The following is a 21,214-nucleotide window of genomic DNA, read 5'->3' on the forward strand; positions in this document are numbered from 1 at the left end:
TACTTCATATCAAAAAGGCTCATGAAGCATATTTCATGGATATTTCAATTACTAGTAAGTTATTCACGGCTTTCGTCAAAGCAGAGACTGGTGCATAATTCATATGACAGATCTATAGTATAATTGCTACGAGAACCTCACTATCCTCTCTATGAGGGGGATATGTCTGCGGGATATCCCTTCATATCTCGTTTGACTCCACGGAGATCTCCTACAAACTTGGTACGCTATAAACTCGAAAATATTTAGAGGAAGTTGCCAACAAACTTCCTTTTCTTTTTCTACCCTTGTTCCAGAAATCGTCTCTGTCCTATCCACATCTCTGGTCCTCTGATCCTGATACTTCGCAAGACTCGCTCCAAACCTATCAGAACCAGACTGTCCTGTCTCAGTTTCACATCTCCTTTGATCTCTTTTGCTTTCTCTTTCTTGGTATCAGTCTCTTCACTGGCCAGCTATGGATCCGACGGATCTCAGTCATCCTGGCTCGTCGGACGCACCGGCCCAGCCTGGATCTAGGTATGTTGTATGAGTGTTTTTTTTTTTTTTTTTTTTTTCTGACTTTCCACACTGTACCATCCTAAATCTAAGATATATTTCATATTACCTCTGTGGTGAGTGTGTTCCTCTTAGGCTGATATCCAAATGCTTAGGGCTCCTACCCCGTCTATGACGGCTCCAGACAACAGTAATCCCATAGCAGTTTCCCGCATGACTGCAGAGCCAGGACCTCGGGATACTATTGGCACATCGACTGCACCTATCCCACCTCTTCCCAACCCTCGCACTCCAACACCAGCACCGGCTGGTGCCCGGGTCTACCCGTGGACTGAGAGGGGGAACATGTACGGCTACGACGTCGAAGGTGGCCACAGACTCCGAGAACGGTATGAGCGAGAGAATCCATACCAAAGCAGAACTGAGCCTGCGCCGAGGCGACGAAGCAGAAGTCCTGCTGGCTTGCCTCTGCCACAATTGGGCCCCTGGGAGGGCAGTGACTTGCGCAATGGTGCGACGGAGTCGTCTCTATCGCCACTGTTTTCTCGAGACAACAATCAAACTAGGACTGAGCGGCACGGGCCTCTCCTATCTTTGACTCTCCCTCCACTGGATCTTCATAACCATGAGTATCGTGAAGAGCGTGAGGCTCATCAGGAAAGTCTGCCCAATGGCCACGGCCACAATCAACGTCGGGTACAGCCACAGCAGGGGTTGATAAACCTGGAACAGTCAGACAGGAAGAAGCCCGAAGACGCATCTTTGTGCGAGTTCTCCTCCCCATGCCGGATGGCGCCTTCACCAGATGGTATGCACTTCCGCAAGGTTGTCTCGCATGTCTTCGGGCGCAACAAGACAACCACCAAGCTCTTCCCGCGCAGCGTGTGGGTTCACTACTGCCGCAAACACTACCAGCGAGCGCGGTACCGCGCCGACCAATGGCCATTCACGCAGTGCGAGCTGCTGCTCGAGTCGCTCAACCGGATGGAGGCATGGGGCGGAGTCGAAAGCTTCGAGCTAATCCTCCGCCGGCGCGAAATGATGCGCACAGATGAGGCTAACGAGCCAGCCGGTTCGTCTGGTACCGGCCGATCCTCTGCAGCACTGGCACCGCCGGCCTCATTCGGCGCTCTGCAGTCCGGCCGCAGACACCCCACGGCCATTATCTCACCGGTACCAGACTGGCTGCGCGTCCATCTGGGACCGGGCAAGTCATTCGCTGAGATCCGTCGCATCGTGATGCAGGTGCGCGAGCACATGATCACGCTGCGGAACGACGAGAAAAACCGCCAGATCCTACTGGCCACTCGTGCGTCGGTGGCTTCTCCCCGGGAATCGCCAAAGGGGGGCTGCGGTGGTGGTGGTAGTGGGCGCCGTGCTACGCCCAATCGCTACAAGAACACCCTACGCCAGCAGATCAGCCGCGTGCGGTTCCCCGATGTCGAGATCCTGCCGACGTTCCGGATGTGGGTTCTCGAGGCGGCGCTGCGGCAGCGAAGCAGTACAGACCAGGTGAGCGAGGAGAAGGAAGTGAATGGAGAACATGGAGAGAATAGTCAACGCAGCAGTGCTCGGGAGAACGACGAAGACACTGTGCAGCATGGCAACTCGAGCATCGCTCCTGTATCTGTACCTGCACATGTTCCTGCAGCATCGGACTCGCAGTCGGCCGGGCAGGAAATCGGAAGGGCCGGTACCAATAGGGGTGGGTCGGAGAGCCAGAGACGGCGCAGTGCACGCTTGTTCTTGCGCATGGCGACGCGCGTGTCCTCGCGTGGCTCAGTGAAGAAGCCACACAAGTGATCGAACAAATTGGGGCAAGGGAGAGAGGCAGCTGTTTCGTGACTTGTGGCGATTTGAATGGTGTCGACAAATAGAAGAATAGTGCGCGTTGGGGTGACGATGACTTTGAACTTGTACAAATTGTTGACATGAAGAAAAACAAGTTGATCACATCACATTAAACAAGGAAGCTTCAAGTTGAAAGCGGTAGTAAACTCTTATCGACGTCCAAGAAAAAGAATCAGCAAGATGTTGCCCTCAGTGGAATTTTATAGCTGCTACCAATCGGCATAGCCTATCTTGTTTTGAGTAAAGACGGCGATCCAGCGAGAAACAGCTTTTAAGAAGCAATTGATTTGCATATGTGAATGGCAAGGCCAAGTCCCAAATATTTCAAAATATTTCAAGAGCTGAATATCTTTTTTCATGCAAAACATCAGACACAGACTCCGTACAGTGCAGCAATAGCCAGCATCAAAAACACGCTTGCTCATAATAAAACAAAATGCAACAAGATCCGGTCATCCTAACTGGAAAGAAACATTAACTGGATTAAAGAGGATATGATGGAAATTTCATGATCATCATGGGCACCGATGTGATACCCGAGCACTCAGCTGGCGACAGCTAACTGGGCCACGAGGTCAGACGCCACATCGAGGAAGGGGTACGGGCTGGTGACTTCCTTCTCTTTGTTCCTGAGGCGTTTGCTGATCGGGTACCACTCGGAGTCGCCTTCAGCGCGGATGACGTTCTGGTAGCCGTCGCACTTGAAGTCGACCATGTAGTTGTTCTCTTCAAGCTGGTACAGTTGGATGTCGAGAAAGACCCAGACTCCGTAAGAGATTCGTGGCAGCCCACCCTGCTGGGTCGCCGAGGAGGGGCCAGACGTGGCGTCGGGTGTGGGGATGTTGGATTCCTTGTCCTTGTCCTTGTCTTCAGTAGGAGCAGCAATACCCGTGATGTTAAAGCGGCGACGCAGCTCGCCGAGGTCACTACGGCTGTTATACACACTCGTAGAGGCTCCTGGGGCTTTGACGCCTTCTTTCAACAACCGTGCGCGAATGAACCATGGATCCTTGGGGATGTAATAATCCGAAGGAAGATCAGGGTATTTGCTTTGCAGAGGTTTGGATGTGTCAGGAGATCCCGAGCCAGCAGCGATTTGTGAACCTTTTTTGGATGTTAACTTTGGTTTTAATAAAGAAGGGGAAATTATTAAAAGCATACCAGCTTCGACGGGCTGTATATCCCACAAGCCGCCCTGCGCAGCAATCGCCCGGTACAGATACAACATCGCCTCATAGGGTTGATTTCGAGAGCGAATACCAAATTGCCACTTGCGGGATCTCTTTGGTGGTTGTGTGTTGGGCCGACCAGTGGGTGGCTCCAGATGCAATTTTCCCAAGTCGACAACACTGCGCGCATGAGGCTTCAATGCTCGAGCTGTGGCAGCCTGTTCCTCAGGAGAGAGCTCCCGGCGTTCAGAAACTTGACCGCTTTCCTCGAGTCTCGCGGCTTCTTGTCGACGTTCCTCGAGAATTTGGTTCCGGGCTTTTTGCTCCCGGTCACGTTGCTCCATAAGCTGGTCGTGAACATAAGGCAGACTTGTTGGCAAAATCCGGACATGGCTGACACGAATCGGTTCATAGTCTTCGGATTCGGGTTGTTGGGCCTCCTCCGGGGGCATCCGGCGCGAGACACTTGGAGTTCGGGCAACCATCGGTGTGGATGGCGTCTGAGTTCGGGGCACCGTAGAAGTCCGCTTGGCTGTAGGGGAAGCTGGTTCTTTGTACTGGGTAGGGATGTTGTCGGCCATCAGGCTATCTTCTGTGGGAGCTGTGTGGTGGTTAGGAATCACTTTCTTGTCAACTGCTAGTCAAAAGAAACTCACAGTTGGTCTGCATCATTTCATTCTCGGCGACAATAGAAAAGGCATCTTTGATGGCACTGGGTTCCGGATGCCGTAAAGCGTCTTCAATATCTTCGCGGCCATAGCCCATGCTCCGCTCGAGCTTCGAAACGGCGACCTGGTGAATCTTGTGCTGTACAGGAAGTGGCTTTCCTGGGGCAAGCTTGCCCTTCTCAATCGCCTTGTTTGGATCCACGCCCGTCTCGATAAATTCGTCGGGTGGCGGCTGCAGATACTTGGGCAGGTTTTTGAGAAACCACGGATCCTGCCGGATCTCCGGAATAGTAATTCTGTGCACTGGGTGAACCTGGAGCATTGCCCGGATCAACCGGGCTGCCCCCTGAGAGATATAGCCGGGGATGTGAAATGTGCCGGCTGCAATCTTCTTGAAGAGAGCGGGGATGTAGTCGTCGTCGAAAGGCAGCCTGCCGACCAAAAGCACATAAAGAATCACACCACAACTCCAAACGTCCACCTCGGGACCTGCGTAGAGCTTTCCCGAAATCACCTCTGGAGCTGCATAGTTGGGGCTGCCACAGCTTGTCTTCAAGAAATTGCCATCCGTCATGATATTACTCAAACCGAAGTCGGCAATCTTAACGTTCTTCTGGCTGTCGATAAGCAAGTTCTCCGGCTTCAGGTCCCGGTGCACGATCTTGTGTCGATGACAATACTCCACGGCGCAGATGATTTGTTGAAAGAATTTGCGGGCTTCGTCGTCGTTGCACTTTCCCTTCCTCACCAGATAATCAAACAACTCTCGTTCAGCGTACTCCAACACCATCACAATATCGGTCTTGGTCGCAATAACCGTATATCTGGTAGAAGAGATATGGTCAGTTCACACCCACGAGGCAAGTACAAACCGCCCAACAATACATACAATTTGATGATGTGTGGGTGTCGCAACAATTGAAGATACTGAATCTCCCGCTCCACACGACCGACCATATCCCGCGAGAGTAGCTTGCGACGCGAGATAATCTTCAGAGCGACTTGCCTCCCACTCGGTTGGTGAATAGCAAGCTTCACCTTCCCGAATGAGCCCTCTCCCAAGATCTTCACCGTGTGGTATTGGTCGAGGCGCTGCATGTCTCGTGTGGTTGCCGGGGACTGTGTCTCGGCCTCGGGTCTGCCGGTCGGGCGCGAGGGCGGGGGCATTGCCATGGCGGAGGGGTTTGAGCTGGGGGCCCTGACACAATCACGATCGTGGTTGGAGGGGGGCAGGGGAATGGAGAGGTCTTCCTCATCGAAGGCGGCGGCCATGGTCGGGGAGAGGACAACGTGACGTGATTGATTTTCCGTGCCAGTGGTCCACGGGTCCGACGGGGCTGCTGACTGTGCAGACCGTGGTTCTCGATTATTTTTTTTTCCCCTTCTATTTTATTTTGGCACAAAACATTTTTTTGTCAGGCGCCAATCAGTTGGACAATCTCGACCCTCCCCACAGTCGAACCGAAGGTGGAGCTGGCAAGCTGGCAGGGGTTTTTTTTGGCGACTGCGAGGGGGCGGGGCGGGGCGGGTGGAGGGGCAGCAGAAGTGATGGAGTCGATATGTGAGGGCACACCAGCTGGAGAGAATAATAGTATGGGCCAGGAGAAATCAAGGGCAATGCGAAACTCGAGGGTTGAAGATCGAAGATCAAAATTCATCCATGTCGAGAGAGCCCTGGAGAGTCTAGGGCGAACCTTGGAAGGTTGGAGATGGCCTTAGCTAGGCGGGTTAATCGAGATAATCGAGATGCCCCTCCACAACGGTGTCAAAGAAAGTAAGAATTCAATCGGTGGATTTGACCCGAGAGGATATATGGGAAATTCCAGCTTAAAGTGAAAGGAAAGTTGATGTCATCAGTTCCACCCCTATAGATTGGGACTTTTGCTATATGAAGATCTAGTCGCAACAATATATCTCCAGCCACTACACAGGATAGCCCAATCCGTCCATCATACAGTATGATCCACAACCTGATCAACAATGGTTTACACTAGAGATCTCCAAGAATATTAGACCTGCGGATGCCTTCTCCATACGCAGGGATCTGCTAGGATGTTAGGGCATGACGAGGTGACAAAACAGATAGCCAAGACTGGGTGATGCACCGCCATAGCACCGCCTCGAGGTTCGAGACATTCAAAAAAAAGAAAGAAAACAGTATAATTCACCAAGACATAAAGGCATAAAACCACAAATGAACGAGTTCTGTAACAGGGGTCTCATCATACATGGTACCTCGGGTCGCATGCAAATTGTGTAGAACACGAGGTACCCGTTGAGTCACAGCGGGGCCATGGTCGGGGTCTCAAAGGGGTTTAGCGTAGAGTCGGGGACCCCAAAGAGGAAAAAGGCGGCCTAGCAGCGCCGCCATACTTAGCATCAACGGCTGCCTCAGGTCGTTCTTCACCTTCTCTCCCTTTTGCCTCAGGATTCAAGGGCCTTGTGCATCAGGCACTTGTTTCACGCTGTCCTTCCCAAGTCCAGCTACTCGGAGATAGTCTCAGTAATACCCTCACCTTCTCTTCCACTCCCTCAAGACATGGCCTCCATTCAGGATCAGTTCCTTTACCAAATGGACCTACCTTGTTTTCCTGATGAGTCCCTCGATTTCGATCAGTTTCTCGACCTGCCATCCGCTTATGGCGATGACCACTCCCCTTCGGTCAACTCCATCTCTCCTCCTGAAATGGCCTTGCCTTACGAGACCCACGAGATGATCGGAGAATCTTCGCCCCGGTTCATGCAGCCCCCTTTCCCAGACGTGGAATATGGCATGCCGCAGGGGAGCTTCGTGGATCACTCCCCAGAGACGGGTCTGATGCATGACCCAGCCCCCATGTTCGATGATGCAGCCTTCTCGGGTTATAACCCGTACGACAGCACCTCCGCATTCCGGAATATGGTTGAGGCACATGCAGCTGCGGACTCTCGCGTCGCCTCAATCAAAGAAAAGCGCCGTGAAGCAGCCATCGCATTACATTTGCAGCGGTTATGCGATGCCACGGCACTCGACCTGGACATGTCCTCCGACTCGAACACCAGCTTTTCCTCACCGTGCTGGTCGGACTACGTCCGCGGAAGCACCTCCCCGCAGTCCACCAGCACCAGCGCTGAGGACACACCGGCGCCCCAAGCAGCCGCTGGAAGCGGAGGTGTCGAGCTGGTTTTGGATCTGAACATGAACAGCACTACCAATGTGCCGAAGAAACAGAAGCCTCGGTCTCAGGCCCAAAAAGAAAATTACATCAAGGCACGGAAATATGGTGCCTGCGAAAAACACAAAAAGCAACACAAGAGGGTAAGTCAGGAAGTGATGCTCAACACAGTTTGGTCGATTTGCTCATTTATGTCCAGTGTAATTGCCTGGAGAAGGCGGCTGCCCGTGCTGGTGTTAACGAATTACAACCAAACGTTACTTTACGAGAGCGACCGAGACAACCAACACTCCAAGCCCCGATTCTTCCGGAAGCACGATTCTCTGGATCTACGGGTCACGACCCGTTAACGCAAACCGCCATGGTCCCGGTCAAGGCAACCATGAAGCCAGCAAGCGCGTCTCCGGGCCACGAGAGAATAATCCCAAGCGCGAAGATTTCAGTCAAGGCAAACATGAAGCCGAGTGGCACGCCGGGCCACGACCCGTTAGTCAGCCAACCCGCGGCGCTTCTATCTTCCAAGGGAAGGAGGAAGCCCATGAGCACCTCAACGGGTCACGACCCGTCAGTCGCAACCGCGGCAATTCTGCCAGTGAGCTCTCTGCGTGCCCCGAATTTGGAGGCTCATCGCCCGAGAACTACTCAGACTTCACCTATCACCGGCCAAGCCTCACCAAAAAACCAATCGGTAGCAGGGCACAGTTCCGGAAGCCTGGGTCTACGCCACTCATTGGGAGTTCGCATCTCTGGAATTCTGGCAAACCCCGGATTGGAGTACCAACAGAGCATTCTTTCAAGCCCCAAACAGCCACTGGCGATTCTTGCTGCTCGCTCGACACAGTCTCCCAAAGGCTCACTGGATGTACCCAGTCGGCGTGGCTCTACGCTCCTTTCTGGAAACAATGGCAAGCTTTTACGCCCGCTCGCCGACTCTGTTGGTGGAATTTTGTCAGGCACTGTTTTGGCCATTTATGGTGCTTGGCAATCGACTATCTCCCGGTCCTCTTGGACTGAGGACGTGGCTGGCAGATGTCTTTCTTGGATTGGGAGACAGCTCATGTCTGCTCAAAAGAGCCCGAACTGGTCTCGATCGCGCAGCTTCGGGCTCGTCTAATGCGTTTGCATGTTAGGAACCGAAACTCATACTTGGGCGATGGCTATGGATACGTTGGTACCTGCCATGCCGGTTTCCAGCTTCGGAGCCCACTGGGAAGTCTTTTGGGTTTAGTTTTGGTGCGGATTTTGATCATGGGATAGTTGGGCTGGGAAGGAGTTCTGGTGCTTGATTTATATTGGACCATATTTAGTCTTGAGTCACAAAAGATGCATTGATTTATGCCTGCGATTTGCTCATTCTCCATGGTTTGTTTTGCCGAGGTTAGGAAAGTATCAGCCACGGTAGAAGCAACCAGGAACCATTTCAACTTTGATTAAACTATTGGAGCAACCCAGTCAACAACCTAGTAGACACACCAGTAAATACCGCAGTAAATAGTTCATGCTTGCAAGCACAGTGCCAAGCTCAAGTGAGAAAAAAAAGGATTCCACAGCCCCACCATGTCGAGGCCCCAGCCAAAGTAACCCTAGCCTCCCCCCTGTTCTACCTGGACGTCGATCTGGTCTTTACCGTGCATGTTGACCATGGGCCAACCGCAGTTCTTCCGGTATACCACAGAAACCGGCTATTTCCTCCAAGATGAGGAGACTACCGACCCGGCAACATTCGACTATGTAAGTTTCTTCCCATCAGCCCCCCCCCAAAACCATTAGATGGGCCACTCACGATGCAGCCAGGTAGCAACCAATTTCGGGCTTATTCCCAAGGTCTATGGCACTGAATCAGAGGACAACTCGCAAGCCACCCAGTGGCAGAGATTCAACACACATATCCAAAGCCTGAATGACCAAGCTGAGCCCCGAACGAGGTATAAAGTTCTCTTCCTTGGGCGTCATGGCGAAGGCGTCCATAATGTCGCAGAGCGTCGGTACGGCACTCAAGCATGGGATGTATGTTTCCCTCTATCCTTGGATTTAGTCTTTCTTTTCGTATTTTCTTTTGCGGGATTGTGGGACACCACGATTGATCAATCTTCTCAGGACTACTGGTCTCTTCTCGACGGCGACGAGTACGGGACATGGGTTGACGCCCGTCTCACGGACCTGGGTATCTCCCAGGCCAAAACTGCAAATGCTGCCTGGGCTCAGCAGATCGAGCATGGGATCCCATCTCCGCAGTCGTACTACGTGAGTCCGCTGAACCGGTGCTTGGAGACGGGTCGCATCACGTTCGAAGGACTGGGCTTGCCCGATACGGACCCGTTCCGGCCGTTGATTCAAGAGGTATGCTACTTTATGTCTTTTCTAGGGCCTGATACAGACCATCCCTGGGATAAAATCACCTAGGGTGTACACCAACCACTCCCCATTCCCATCCCCCAGGAAAAGAAACAAAGCACAATCTAATTCCCATCAGCTCCTCCGAGAGACAACCGGCGTGCACACCTGCGACCGCCGATCCAAGGCATCCGAAATCGCCGCTCAGTTCCCGCTCTACCGCTTCGAGCCCGACTTCGCCGAAGACGACCCGCTCTGGGACCCCAAGAGACGGGAATCGGACAACGAGCGCAACCAGCGCCTTATCGGGCTGCTGAACGACATCTTTGGCAGCGACGAAAACGTGTTTCTGTCATTGACCGCGCATTCTGGCGCCATCACCAGCATCCTGGAAGTCACGGGCCATCGGCCGTTCCCGTTGGCGACGGGCGCCGTGATCCCCGTTGTGGTGAGAGCGGAGCAGATCGGGCAAGGTTCGCAGGCTAGGCCGTCTGGGGCTGATTCTGCGATCAATATCCTTGCGGATAGAGCTCGGACGGATTCGGATCTAACTGCCCTTATGAAAGTGGTGGCGTCGGGACGGGCGTCGGCCGAGCAGATGGAGGCACTTCAACGATGTGTGGATCAGGCTGAAGTGGTACAGGGGTGATGATGAGAACCAGGGGGGGATTTGTTGATAGGTTGAAGGTGAAGATATCCATGAGAAATCGATTGAGTATTGTACATGGGTCGAGGGCTAGACTACCACAAAATGCAAATTCTCCTGTCGCACTCGAAATCAAGGTCAAGCGAGACAAACGAGACCGGTGTATCTGCCAAAGAAAGCAGAATATAGATAATACAACACAACGCCAAAGGAATTAGCACAATCACCAGCTGTAGTACTGGTTCTGTGCCGTGATCTTGCGATCTGGCAGTTGGTGCCAGAGCTGCGCCTTGCGCTGACGGAGCGCCTTGGCCTCACGCTCCTGCCACTCACGGATTCGGGTCTTTTCTTCCTTCAACAGCACCGTCAGACCGGTGGCCGGGGGTCGGAGCCGGTTGATCTGGCCACGCGCACGGTGGTCCATACCGTATCCGTATGGGCCACGGTTGACCCACGCCTGCTGAATGTAGATGGATGTCGGGTCGGTGATCTTCTTGCGCGAGCCGTCCTTGAGAATGACAGTCATGGGTTCCATAGGTTTGGACTGTTCAGAGCCCTGGGGGCCCGGGAGGCCCATGCCGGCACGGACCATGGCGACGTTCTTCGCATGCTCTAGGTGCCCGAGCACATCCTGGGCGGCCTTCTTCTTGCTAAAGCGCATCTGCAGGATAGCCTCATCGAGATTCTTGCCTGCGATCTGCCGCGCTAGGGGAGCCAGCTTCTTCACCGAGGTCTTGAACCAGTGCGACTTGGAAAGCGATTCGCGCTCTGTTCGCTTAATCTGCACCGGCCGTGGAATACGGCCACGCTTTCGGACTTCGCGGATCACCATTTTTCGTTCCCATCGTAGCTGTGACTTAGGAAGAGGGTTGAGCGCCATCTGCAGGTTCGTCTTGTTGCGCTCCTCCAAAGGCACGGGCTCTACTTCTTCTCCTGGCTGGGGCTCCTTCTTTCGACTGGGCTTCGGTCCCTTCATAAGATCATCGGCAAAAATTGAGCTCGATCCCAGCCCACCTTCCTCTTTCTTCGGGGCTGTTGGCGTGTGGGCGACTGTGGCTTTTTCCTTGGGCTTCCCCCCGAGGAAGTAATCCTTGACCGACGAGAAGAGAGAGGGGGATTTTTTCGATTCGCTTAGTTTCGGACTCGGAGTTGAATTGTCATTGCCGTCCTCCTGTGCCCGACGGATGGCTGTTGAAGCCAATGTCCGCCGAGGGACGAAGGAGACACCGGTCCGGACTGTTCACACCGAGACGCGTGAGCGATACACACATATGACAACTCCAATGAGAAAAAAAGGAATGGGGGGTAGCTTACCAGCCCGGACCAACTGTCCATATGGGTAGACAGAGCCCATTGTGGCCATGGGGGGTTAGGTTGGGTCTGTTGTGCTGCAGCGGAGTCGGGGACGAAAAAAGGCGAAACTCACCTGCGCATATGGTTGCTGTGGACAGCCGGAGCTCCTGGCCTCAGGCAACCGGGTCTTCTACAGTCTCGACTGCTCTGCGTTGATGGGCCATCGGAGGGAGCAGTCCATCGAAGAGAGAAGACTGAGTGTTTGGAATTTCCGTAAGAAGTTTCAGTCTCCCGTTAGCTTCATCTCTCCCCCCCCTCTCTATCCCCTGATCTTCCTCTTGTCTCTCTTTCCACCATCTCCACAGTGAAGATCCACTAGCACTCATCTTTCCTCTTTCAGGCCTTCCCTGCTTTCCCTCTCTTTCGTCCCCATCGTCCTTTTCCCATCCTTCATCCTCCCACCTCCCACCTTCCCAGGCCTTTCGCCTGTGGTTTTCGCCTGCTTTTTCCAGCCAACTTCATTGTTGTTCCTCTCCTTCTCTCCTTCTCACGCCTTTGGAATCCAATCTCGATTGACCGAGCAAGGCCCCCAGTCCTTCAACCTTCCAGCTTCTTGACTTCGTTTTTTTTCAGCGCCTTCCATCAGCCTTAAGTTTGGAACAACGGACAAGCAGCTTCTCGCGCGACCGAGATCTCGCGACCGAGTTGCGCCGTTCGCAAGAACCGAACGAAAGAGGTGGAACCTAGACAGAAGCTACGTTGGCAGGTGCAGGCATGGACGTGTGGTTGAGCAAAATCGTGGCCATTGTATGATCTGGATCTCTGCTACTCAAGCACTATCCGTGGATTTACGACTGTGACAAATTCTTGGGACTGTTCGCTCCGTCCTTCCTTTTCATTTCGAGCGCGCAGCCTGGACCCAGCAAGATGGACATCAATTCCCTGCTTTCGCCGGACTCGAATCCTCAATCCGCAAACTCGACGCCCGTGCCCGGTCCTAATTCAAATAATGCACCGGCCCCATCTGCAGGGCCGTCCCCCCACAAAGCTATTGAACGGACCCGTTCTGGCACCACCCGCAAAGGCAAAGGCAAGACTTCCTCGCCTCTCGCACAGCATGTTTACGCCTCGAGTGGATTGCCAGAAGCTTCACCCTCGGCTCCGAGCCCGTCGGTAGGCCCGAATTCGGGCGGCGGAAATGGAACGCCGCCGGCGACCGACCTCCCTCCCTCGAGACAACCCTCCACCCCCGGTATGGATACACTGGCGGACCTTGCTTCAATGCAACATCACCAGCCGCAACGCCCGAATGCTGCTAGTATGCTGCGGAGCACCGAGTCCTATGAGAGCCAGCTCTCTCCATCTACCATCCACCCTCACGTGAACCCCATCAACCATAACACCCCAACACCCCGGACCTCGTTTGATCTGGCCATGTCGGAAGGCCCGCGGGAGAGTGCGCGACGAAATTATGCCGCGACGTCGCTTGTCCCAGATGCCCAGCAATTAGCGAACGCGCTGTTCAATCAAATCCAAGAGAACCCTCATTCGTACGATTCGCATGTGCAATTCATTGGATTGCTGCATGCGGGCTTTGTGAACCATGTGTACCCACCCAACAACCCCGACATCCATGGCGACCCCCGAAGATACGACCTTCTCAAGGACTTGAGGACGGCTCGCGAGGAGATGGACAAGCTGTTCGCTATGGGTGAAGATCTGTGGGCAGAATGGATCCAGGATGAAAGCATGCTTGCCCATTCGGTCGATGAGCGAATTGCTGTGATGGAACTGTGCCAGCGCTCGGTTGAGGAGGAGTTTGGCAGCACGAAACTCTGGCACATATACGGCGAATGGGTGCTCTATCTCTACAACGCGGCGGCTGGTGAAGGCGGGGCGGGTCGGTGGACCGAGGAGGATCGGCTGGTCGGTCGTGAAGTGTTCAGTTGGCAGTCGGTCCTCGACGTGTGGCAGCGGGGTGCCGAAGCGACGCGTTGGAGAATCAATAACAGCCACTTGGTTTGGGACCGCTTGCTGGAGCTTTACGCCCAGGAGGTTTCCCGCGCACCTTCGCAGGAAAAGGTCAATCATCTGCGAGGCCTATATGATATCCGGCTACAGACACCTCACGCGACCTGGGATCAAACCTTCCAGACATTTTCCGGTTTCATCTCGACATACTACAATGCGAATTACGAGGATATCATGTCTGAGACGGTCGCTCGAGCTTCTGAACCCAAGGGCCGCTACGCCGCGCGAGAGGAATTCGAGATTCGGCTAACCAAGGCGCAAGAATCCAGTGATCGAACTGTGGAATGGAAAATCTACTCCGAATACATCGACTGGGAAGTTAGTCGGAATCGCCGAAAGCGCGAATTCCACTTCGATATGGTCAATGGGGTCTACCAGCGAGCAGTTCTCCGCTTTCCTACTGACGTTTCTTTATGGGAGGATTATGTGATGTTCTTGATTGGCGAATCTCTGCACGGCCATGCCTCCACCACGACTATCTCAACGCTGGATCGGGCGACGCGCCATTGCCCTTGGTCCAGCAATCTCTGGTCCCAATATCTTCTGAGCTCAGAAAGGGAAGGCCTGTCTTTCTCGAAAATATCGGGCATCAAACACAAGGCCACTAGCACAGGACTGTTGGATGCTGGTGGCCTGGAAGAGGTATTGAAAGTTCACACCACTTGGTGTAGTTACCTGCGCCGACGTGCCTTCCTCTCGGAAGCGATCGATGAGGACCTGGATGTGGCAGAAGTTGGCATTCGTTCGGCAATCGAGAGCGTGCAAGAGTTGGGCGAGAAGAAATACGGCCGCTCGTACCAGGGAGATCCCCTTTTCCGCCTTGAGCGCATTTACATCCGTTATCTCAGTGAAAGTGGCAGCTGGGACAGTGCACGGGAGACCTTCAAAGGCCTTGTGCCGCGCTGTGGTAACAGCTATGAATTTTGGCTGACGTACTACGGATGGGAGCTCATCTCTTGGAGCAAGTTCGTTCAAGGCGAGGCCACTGTCGATGCGGCGAGGCGCACTCCCACGCCGAGCTATGCCACCGCGGTGTTAAAACAGGCGATCAAACGGACGGATCTCGATTGGCCCGAAAAGATCGTCCAGGTCTACATTTCCCATTGCGAGGATTATGAAGACTCGGACGAGCTCCAAATGGCCGTCATCGAGACCCGAAAGGCCATGAGAGCTGTCACTGTCCGGAGAGAAAAGGAGGCGCGAGAAGCCGCAGCGCTACAGCAAGAACAACAACAGCAGTGGGAAGCTGCGGCTGAGTCTGCTCCAACCACCGAAAAAAGAAAACGCGAAGATGAAACAGACATCAATGGGGTACCCACGAGCAAGAAGGCCCGTGGCGAGGAGGAGAGGCGGCGCCGCCGCCGCCGCCGCAGACAGAAGCCGAACCTGTGGCTCTCCGACGGGATCGCGAGAATGCGACGGTGGTGGTGAAAAACCTCCCGCATCACACCTCAGAGCACCAGACTCGTCAGTTCTTCCGCCATGTAAGTATATGCTCCTATCTTTGCCCAAGGCTTTGGCTGTGCTGACTTTGATACCAGTGTGGCACCATCAACGGCGTGAAAATGATCACTGGCCAGGACGGAAACTCTGAAGTTGCCATACTCGAGTTCGAAACGAGGGAAGAAGCTCTCGGGGCTTTGACCCGCGACCAGAAGCTCTTCGACCAGAACACGATCCAGGTGCAAATTGGGACAGATTCCACATTGTTCGTCGCAAACTTCCCGCCCGCGGCAGACGAGGGATGGATCCAGGAGCGATTCAGCAAGGCAAGTTACTTCATTTATTGGTCCAAGGGGCCATATCACTGACCAGCTTCTAGTATGGCGACATTGTTGATATTCGTCTGCCGTCCCTCAAGTACCAAACCAGTCGGCGCTTCTGCTATGTCCAGTTTGCTACTTCCACTGCGGCACATCAGGCTACAGAATTAGATGGAACCGAGACTGAAAATGGGTTCAAGCTTGTTGCAAAGATTTCCGACCCATCGCACAAGAAAACGCGCAGCAACCCCATGCAAGAAGGGCGTGAGATCTATCTTAAGAACGTTGACTGGAGTGCGAAAGAAAAGGATCTCAAATCTGCTTTTGCACAATTCGGGTCTATTGAAGCGGTTCATATTCCGCGGAAGGTTGACGGCAGCAGCAAGGGATTTGCCTTCGTTGCCTTCTCTTCCAAGGTACGCCATCTCCAACAACCCCCCCACGCGTCCCAATATGTACATATCTAACGTTTTCTACAGGAAGAAGCTGATGCTGCACTCGCAATGGATGGCCAGAAGCTCGGGTCGCGCCTCCTTCACGTGGAGCACAGTTCTTACATGGGCGCCAAACGTACTAGTACTACCATCATCTCACACGTGGCCCGATCGAATTCACCCGCGTCGCAGGTTAACGGGGCCAGCGCGGAGGATTTGGAAGTACCGGTCGGCGAAGTCCGTGACCGGACAGTGGCCTTGATGAATGTCCCCGATACCGTCAACGATGCGCGGATCCGCGCTCTCGTCGAACCCCTCGGGCGATTGATAAAGATCGTTCTGCGCCCAGACCATCAAGGTGCTATTGTCGAATTTGCCGACGTCCACGATGCGGGCAAGGCGTCTCTGGCACTCGAGGGCAAGGAGATCATCCCAGGGCGGTCGCTCCACGTCGGCACAGTCGCGGAGATGATGAAACTGCATGCCGAGCAAAAGACGGAGCGGGTCACTTCGATCAAGCAAGAAAAGCCCCCTCACACCAGTCTTCAGCCATCTGGCCCCATTCGGCGACCTCAGCAGCCCGGCGCTCGTGGAGGTCGGAGAGCTGGACTCGGCGTGAAACGGACGGCTGCGGCCCCGCGCCCCGCGCAGGCCCCGGCTTCAACTGGTGCGCCTGACAAAATGGATACCACGGCCGATCACGGTGACAATGGGAACCCCAAAAAGAGCAACGATGATTTCCGCGCGATGATCCAAAAGAATCGCTCGGAGTAAAGCGACGGTGCAATGGCCACATTCGGCGCAATTTTTGTGTTATGGCATGATTCTAGCTGGCGTTTTTCATTTTTCATTTCCGACTTTTTTCTGGTGGCTTATTTGATGCCCCCTTGGAGACCAGTCTGTATCATTCAGGGCGGTCTTTTGCGCCATGGCTATCTGGCATCATGTCCTGTACATTATGTTTCTGTGTGTTTTGCTGCTTTTCTTTTCTTTCTCCTTTTCTTTTCGTTCTAATGATGATGTCTGTTCCGGCTGGGCCGCCCTCTGTGCGAGGGCTGCCCTGCAATGACCCGCGACGTTCTGTTTTCGACTTGTCCTGGATCCGATGAGAAATGAACAGATCAAATCATGATTTCGAAGGAGTAGTCGTCAAGTAGAATCCATAGTTGGAGCTGGGAATCCTCGACCCTTTGGCTCGGAATAGACATACTGGTGGCTTTTGGTGCATCGAGCGCCTTGACACATTGCGGGCACATCCCCCGTGGAGGGAGCTTCATGAGTTCAAGGTCGCAGGGCACAAGTGCAATCCAGTACTTTTTGCTACTTTCCTGACCACTTGGCATCACATTCCTCCCCCTTCTCTCCCCCTGATTTTGCCCCTTTGTGCTCTTCTTATCAGCTCCACCTGGAGCTTCGCCTTTGCGTCATAGTTTCTCTTCTGCCTTTCCCCACCCACTACTCTCTTCTCTCTGCAAGCTTGCTGCCTGGGATTCTCCGGGATAATTTCACTGAGTACACTTACTCAACTCTTTGTGTCCGATGAACCTCCCACCTGACGGTCGCACAAGCGCAACCGCATCATTGTGAACACATTCGTCATCGGCCACCGTTCCTCTCTGCACCATGGACTTCCACCTGGTGCCTCGAGGCACCGACCGAAACTACACTGGCTTTTTGACAAAGACGATTGTCTATTCATCGACACTGGTGGTATTTCTAGCCGGTATGTTGCAACTGTGCTCGTTGCACAGAATCCGTCAGCGAGGTTGCGGCCGAGGGAGAAGCTAGTACTGACAGGTGTCGCGCATCGCCCAGCTTTTGCCTTGACGCTATGCTCGATCATCATCCCCAAGTGGGTCAGCTATCATAGTGAAAGAGTATGCTGTTTCTCTCTCTCTCTCTCTCTCTCTCTCTCTTTATCTTCCTTCGAATCCAGTGCGATCGTAGGACTTGATGCGATTCAGGACTCGATAATAACCACTCTTGCCATTCCTCCAGCCCGCTCACCGTTATTCCTACGGCCTCCACCGTCGTTGTTCGTCACTTACCGATACCTGCGAGAGCTTCCCCCAGCGCGAGGACTGCCATGGCGGGGACCGGTACTTTTGCTCCATGTGGCGTTCTGTCGGATTCCTGATGTCCTTTGCCATCGTCTTGGAGGGGATGAGCGTCGTCGCTTACCTGATCATTCTGTCGGGTGGGAAGCGTCTCCGCGAGAATGGGTGGCGGGTACTGAGCTTGATGATCATTTTGTCGGCAATCGTGCAGGCTGCGAGCATGTCGATAGTGGTATGTTGTTCTTACTCAGACGAGTTCTTTTCTTCGTATTGACGCCTGTTCTACCAGGCATATCTGTTCGACAACGAAGATCGGTTCTTCGTCGGCTGGCGCCTTGACCAGTCCTGGATCTTTTGTACGGTCAGCTGGTGTATCAGTCTCTTCTGCGCGGGCGCTGTGATTGTTGCTGCTCAGATTCTTCCCTCCGAGGGCGGCTATGAGCTTATTCCAGATAATGATGCGCTCCGAGTGACTTGATTGAGGGTCTGGGCACGGGTGCTTTTCTTTCCACCACGGGCAAGGCCATCGATCATGACCGGCTAGTTCAAATACATGATGGACGACTAACGGGATGGCTGACTTTCAATCTCGGGTCAGTCGAATCCATGCTATGCGATACTTTAATTGCTTCTTTATCAATGCCTCTTATCCTTTGCACTTACAGCTTGTTTTGGTCTGCAATTTTATTCCACTGTTTTCCGGCGTTGCGGCTGTATATCCTCTCTCGTTGCTGGATTGAATACGACTAATGGATGATGGAATCATGTTCACGAGCTATTATTTTTATATTTCAGATCTATTCTCCGGGATATCGTTTCATCGAGTCACTCAGTTCATATCTTCATGGACCGTATCGGTGACCTTGATCACCCACAGTATAAGCTATCAGCCACGTCTAACAAGGATAGGAAAACACGAATGCAAATGGCCCAAAGACAGAAAAATGCTTCAGTATTTATTTCATAGTTGTACACCACTAGCACCCATTTATAAAAGACCCCGAGATGAACACTGTTCAGGTCATGGCTACCTACCAAACGATTTCTTTCCCATTCAAGCCCTCCACAGCCGGAATCTGTGGCCGCAGCGCATAGCCATAGTCACCACCATTGGGGGTGCGCAAAAGGGTATGGATATGAAACTTCTTCGGCTCTTCATTGTTCAAAAAGACACCGGAGTGGTGATCGAACTCGACCAGAATAACCGGGCTCTGGATGCGATAGTAGAAGGGGTCATCGTTGCCATAACCTCCAATCCAGCAGAAATGCGTTTCCGCCTCGTAGCGGCGCACGTTGTCGAGCTTCATGGCGCGCGACTTGGCCGGCAGGTACAGCAGGTACTGTTCGAGGATGCCATACATCAGCGCCTTCTGGTCATCGGAGAAGGTCGATGCCCGGATCCCCTCGTATGGCACCTCGCGGTTGTCGCGGTACGCGCCGCACAGGTGGCGCTGGTCATCGCGGTTCCAGCGGCCGGGCGGCATAGCCGGGTCCTTCATAAGAGCATAGACGCGGGCTTGTGTCTGCAGATCCGCAGAGAGCGACTGCATAAGCTGTAAGCCGAGCTGCTCCTCGACCTGCAAGATCCGCGTGCCGGCATGCGGGCCCGCGTCGATCTCGTTCGGCTCGGCGCCTGTAAACCACGGCGACGCGACGATCTGCCCTCGGTACAGGAAGATGTTCAGGCACAGGTGGTGGCCGTAGAACGACCAGCCCCATGGCCGCGTCACGGACGGCCGTCCGAAAAGGACGAAGTTGTACGAAAACTCGTTCATGACGGCCGGCGACTGCACCAGCTCGCCGAGGAAGTGGTTGATGCGCATGGCCTTGATGGCCTTGTCGTAGCCCTCGGCGGACAGCGTTACTTTTAGCACGTTCATGATTGCGTCGCGCGTGGGTGTGTCTACTTCGTCGAGGCGCAGCCCCTTGTTGCTGAGCAGGAACTCTGGGTTCGACCATGTTCGCCAGTGTGGGGAGTCGATGTGGTAGCTTAGTGCTTCTTTCTGCTTGTCGCTTAGGCGGGCTGTCACGGCTTCTGTTGCGTCGACGATTTGCTGGATCGGGACGTCTTCCTCTTGTAATGCGAAAAGACCTGGTCGGACCTGGCCTGGAGATTCATTAATAATGAGAACTCGTTAGAACACTCATCTTCGATTGAATTCTTTGAATGTTCGACCGCATACCATCTGTAGTCACGCCCTTGAAGGGCTCCTGCAACAACTCCAGCCAATGCATATACAGCGCATGCAGCCATGGCGGATTATGCAGCGTCTTGAAATCATGCGCATATTCATGCGCATCCTGCTGGCACATCACCTGGAACCGCTTGAGATTCAAGTCCGGCAGATACTGGCGGTACTCGCCCGTCGGCCGCTCCAGCTCGGCCGTGTTGGTGGTCGTCATGGCGGGTATATACAGAAGACACAGATTCAACGGCGAAAAAGAGCAAGAGCAAGATAAAAAAAATTAAAAAAAGGAAGAGACACGATGGTGATATATCTGCCCGCGCTCTCCACGCCGGGCGATTGCTTCCCCACGCGCCGTGGGGACGGTGGGTGAGATATTATCCGCCTGCTGGACTGTGGCGACCGGGTATTCAGCCAATCCGGATGCGCCGGGATGGAATTTAGCAGGACTGATATTCTTCACTATACTCGGTTCGATGAGGTCTGACCGCAAATCGGGTTTTGGTGAAGATCATGCCATCCAACGGTTTCTGGGGTGGCGGGTTTACCGTGCTCGGAGGAATGCCGTGGGGACGGGCATATCTGCTTAGTTTAGCTCAAGAAAAAGACAAGCATTCTGCTGGATGTTCATTGGCTACTTTAATTTTCTATTTCAATTGAGGTTGCGGTCTTGATTGCCAGGGCGCTGCAGAATTACGCCTAAGCTACTCACTCATCTTGCAATGGCACCAACACACATCGATATTCTGTCAATTTTGATCCAATTCTGACACACTTCTTCCTTTCAGAATCCTATTAAACAAACAACGTATCTCAATTCCTATTCATTATAGTCTTCTTTAGTCGGATCTTCCGGGCTCGGCTTCTCCACTTGGCCTGAACCTCCCCGCATCCCTAATATGTCCGCTTCCACTCTTTTGCAGACGGTAATGGCATTGAGTCGTTGATCCATGCAACCGGTAAGCCGTTTGACGGCGTGATATTGCCGGGCCAGGCACCAGAATGGGATCCAACTGAGATAGCTTCGGTGGCAGCGCGTCTTAAATTTTCACTTTAATGTGGTTTGCCAAGCTGAAAGTATATATTGCTTTTTATTTTCGGACTCTCCCAGAACCCACCCCACCTTTTC

The 21,214-nt window shown here is 53.5% G+C and overlaps 8 protein-coding genes across 8 annotated transcripts; 5 read left to right on the top strand and 3 right to left on the bottom strand.

Moving 5' to 3' along the window:
- Positions 1 to 457: 457 nt before the first annotated feature.
- On the top strand, positions 458 to 2,301 carry NUU61_000885 (putative pathogenicity factor; the record flags this gene model as incomplete). The annotated part of the gene is made up of 2 exons (XM_056651468.1): positions 458 to 519; positions 654 to 2,301. The coding sequence occupies 2 exons, from the start codon at positions 458 to 460 to the stop codon at positions 2,299 to 2,301; spliced, it is 1,710 nt and encodes a 569-aa protein (XP_056516318.1).
- A 592-nt stretch (positions 2,302 to 2,893) lies between these two features.
- Positions 2,894 to 5,458, bottom strand: NUU61_000886 (SNF1 family serine/threonine-protein kinase; the record flags this gene model as incomplete). Its single annotated transcript, XM_056651469.1, has 4 exons — positions 2,894 to 3,453; positions 3,511 to 4,119; positions 4,175 to 5,010; positions 5,076 to 5,458. 4 exons carry the CDS (start codon positions 5,456 to 5,458, stop codon positions 2,894 to 2,896), a joined length of 2,388 nt encoding a protein of 795 aa, XP_056516319.1.
- Positions 5,459 to 6,725: 1,267 nt separating this feature from the next.
- NUU61_000887 (uncharacterized protein) lies at positions 6,726 to 8,455 on the top strand (the record flags this gene model as incomplete). Its single annotated transcript, XM_056651470.1, has 2 exons — positions 6,726 to 7,484; positions 7,541 to 8,455. 2 exons carry the CDS (start codon positions 6,726 to 6,728, stop codon positions 8,453 to 8,455), a joined length of 1,674 nt encoding a protein of 557 aa, XP_056516320.1.
- Positions 8,456 to 8,973: 518 nt separating this feature from the next.
- NUU61_000888 (phosphoglycerate mutase family protein) lies at positions 8,974 to 10,324 on the top strand (the record flags this gene model as incomplete). The annotated part of the gene is made up of 4 exons (XM_056651471.1): positions 8,974 to 9,072; positions 9,136 to 9,348; positions 9,439 to 9,681; positions 9,815 to 10,324. 4 exons carry the CDS (start codon positions 8,974 to 8,976, stop codon positions 10,322 to 10,324), a joined length of 1,065 nt encoding a protein of 354 aa, XP_056516321.1.
- A 220-nt stretch (positions 10,325 to 10,544) lies between these two features.
- Positions 10,545 to 11,675, bottom strand: NUU61_000889 (mitochondrial 54S ribosomal protein uL22m; the record flags this gene model as incomplete). The annotated part of the gene is made up of 2 exons (XM_056651472.1): positions 10,545 to 11,557; positions 11,636 to 11,675. 2 exons carry the CDS (start codon positions 11,673 to 11,675, stop codon positions 10,545 to 10,547), a joined length of 1,053 nt encoding a protein of 350 aa, XP_056516322.1.
- Positions 11,676 to 12,541: 866 nt separating this feature from the next.
- Positions 12,542 to 16,616, top strand: NUU61_000890 (U6 snRNP complex subunit PRP24; the record flags this gene model as incomplete). The annotated part of the gene is made up of 5 exons (XM_056651473.1): positions 12,542 to 14,956; positions 15,019 to 15,129; positions 15,187 to 15,327; positions 15,468 to 15,824; positions 15,888 to 16,616. The coding sequence occupies 5 exons, from the start codon at positions 12,542 to 12,544 to the stop codon at positions 16,614 to 16,616; spliced, it is 3,753 nt and encodes a 1,250-aa protein (XP_056516323.1).
- Positions 16,617 to 17,465: 849 nt separating this feature from the next.
- NUU61_000891 (uncharacterized protein) lies at positions 17,466 to 18,377 on the top strand (the record flags this gene model as incomplete). The annotated part of the gene is made up of 4 exons (XM_056651474.1): positions 17,466 to 17,565; positions 17,640 to 17,719; positions 17,841 to 18,131; positions 18,189 to 18,377. The coding sequence occupies 4 exons, from the start codon at positions 17,466 to 17,468 to the stop codon at positions 18,375 to 18,377; spliced, it is 660 nt and encodes a 219-aa protein (XP_056516324.1).
- A 553-nt stretch (positions 18,378 to 18,930) lies between these two features.
- NUU61_000892 (DUF3500 domain-containing protein) lies at positions 18,931 to 20,302 on the bottom strand (the record flags this gene model as incomplete). The annotated part of the gene is made up of 2 exons (XM_056651475.1): positions 18,931 to 20,006; positions 20,083 to 20,302. 2 exons carry the CDS (start codon positions 20,300 to 20,302, stop codon positions 18,931 to 18,933), a joined length of 1,296 nt encoding a protein of 431 aa, XP_056516325.1.
- Positions 20,303 to 21,214: the final 912 nt, after the last annotated feature.

Source organism: Penicillium alfredii (genome assembly GCF_028826965.1).
Source record: "Penicillium alfredii strain IBT 34128 chromosome Unknown utg000001l_segment0_segment0, whole genome shotgun sequence".
Lineage (NCBI taxonomy): Eukaryota > Fungi > Ascomycota > Eurotiomycetes > Eurotiales > Aspergillaceae > Penicillium > Penicillium alfredii.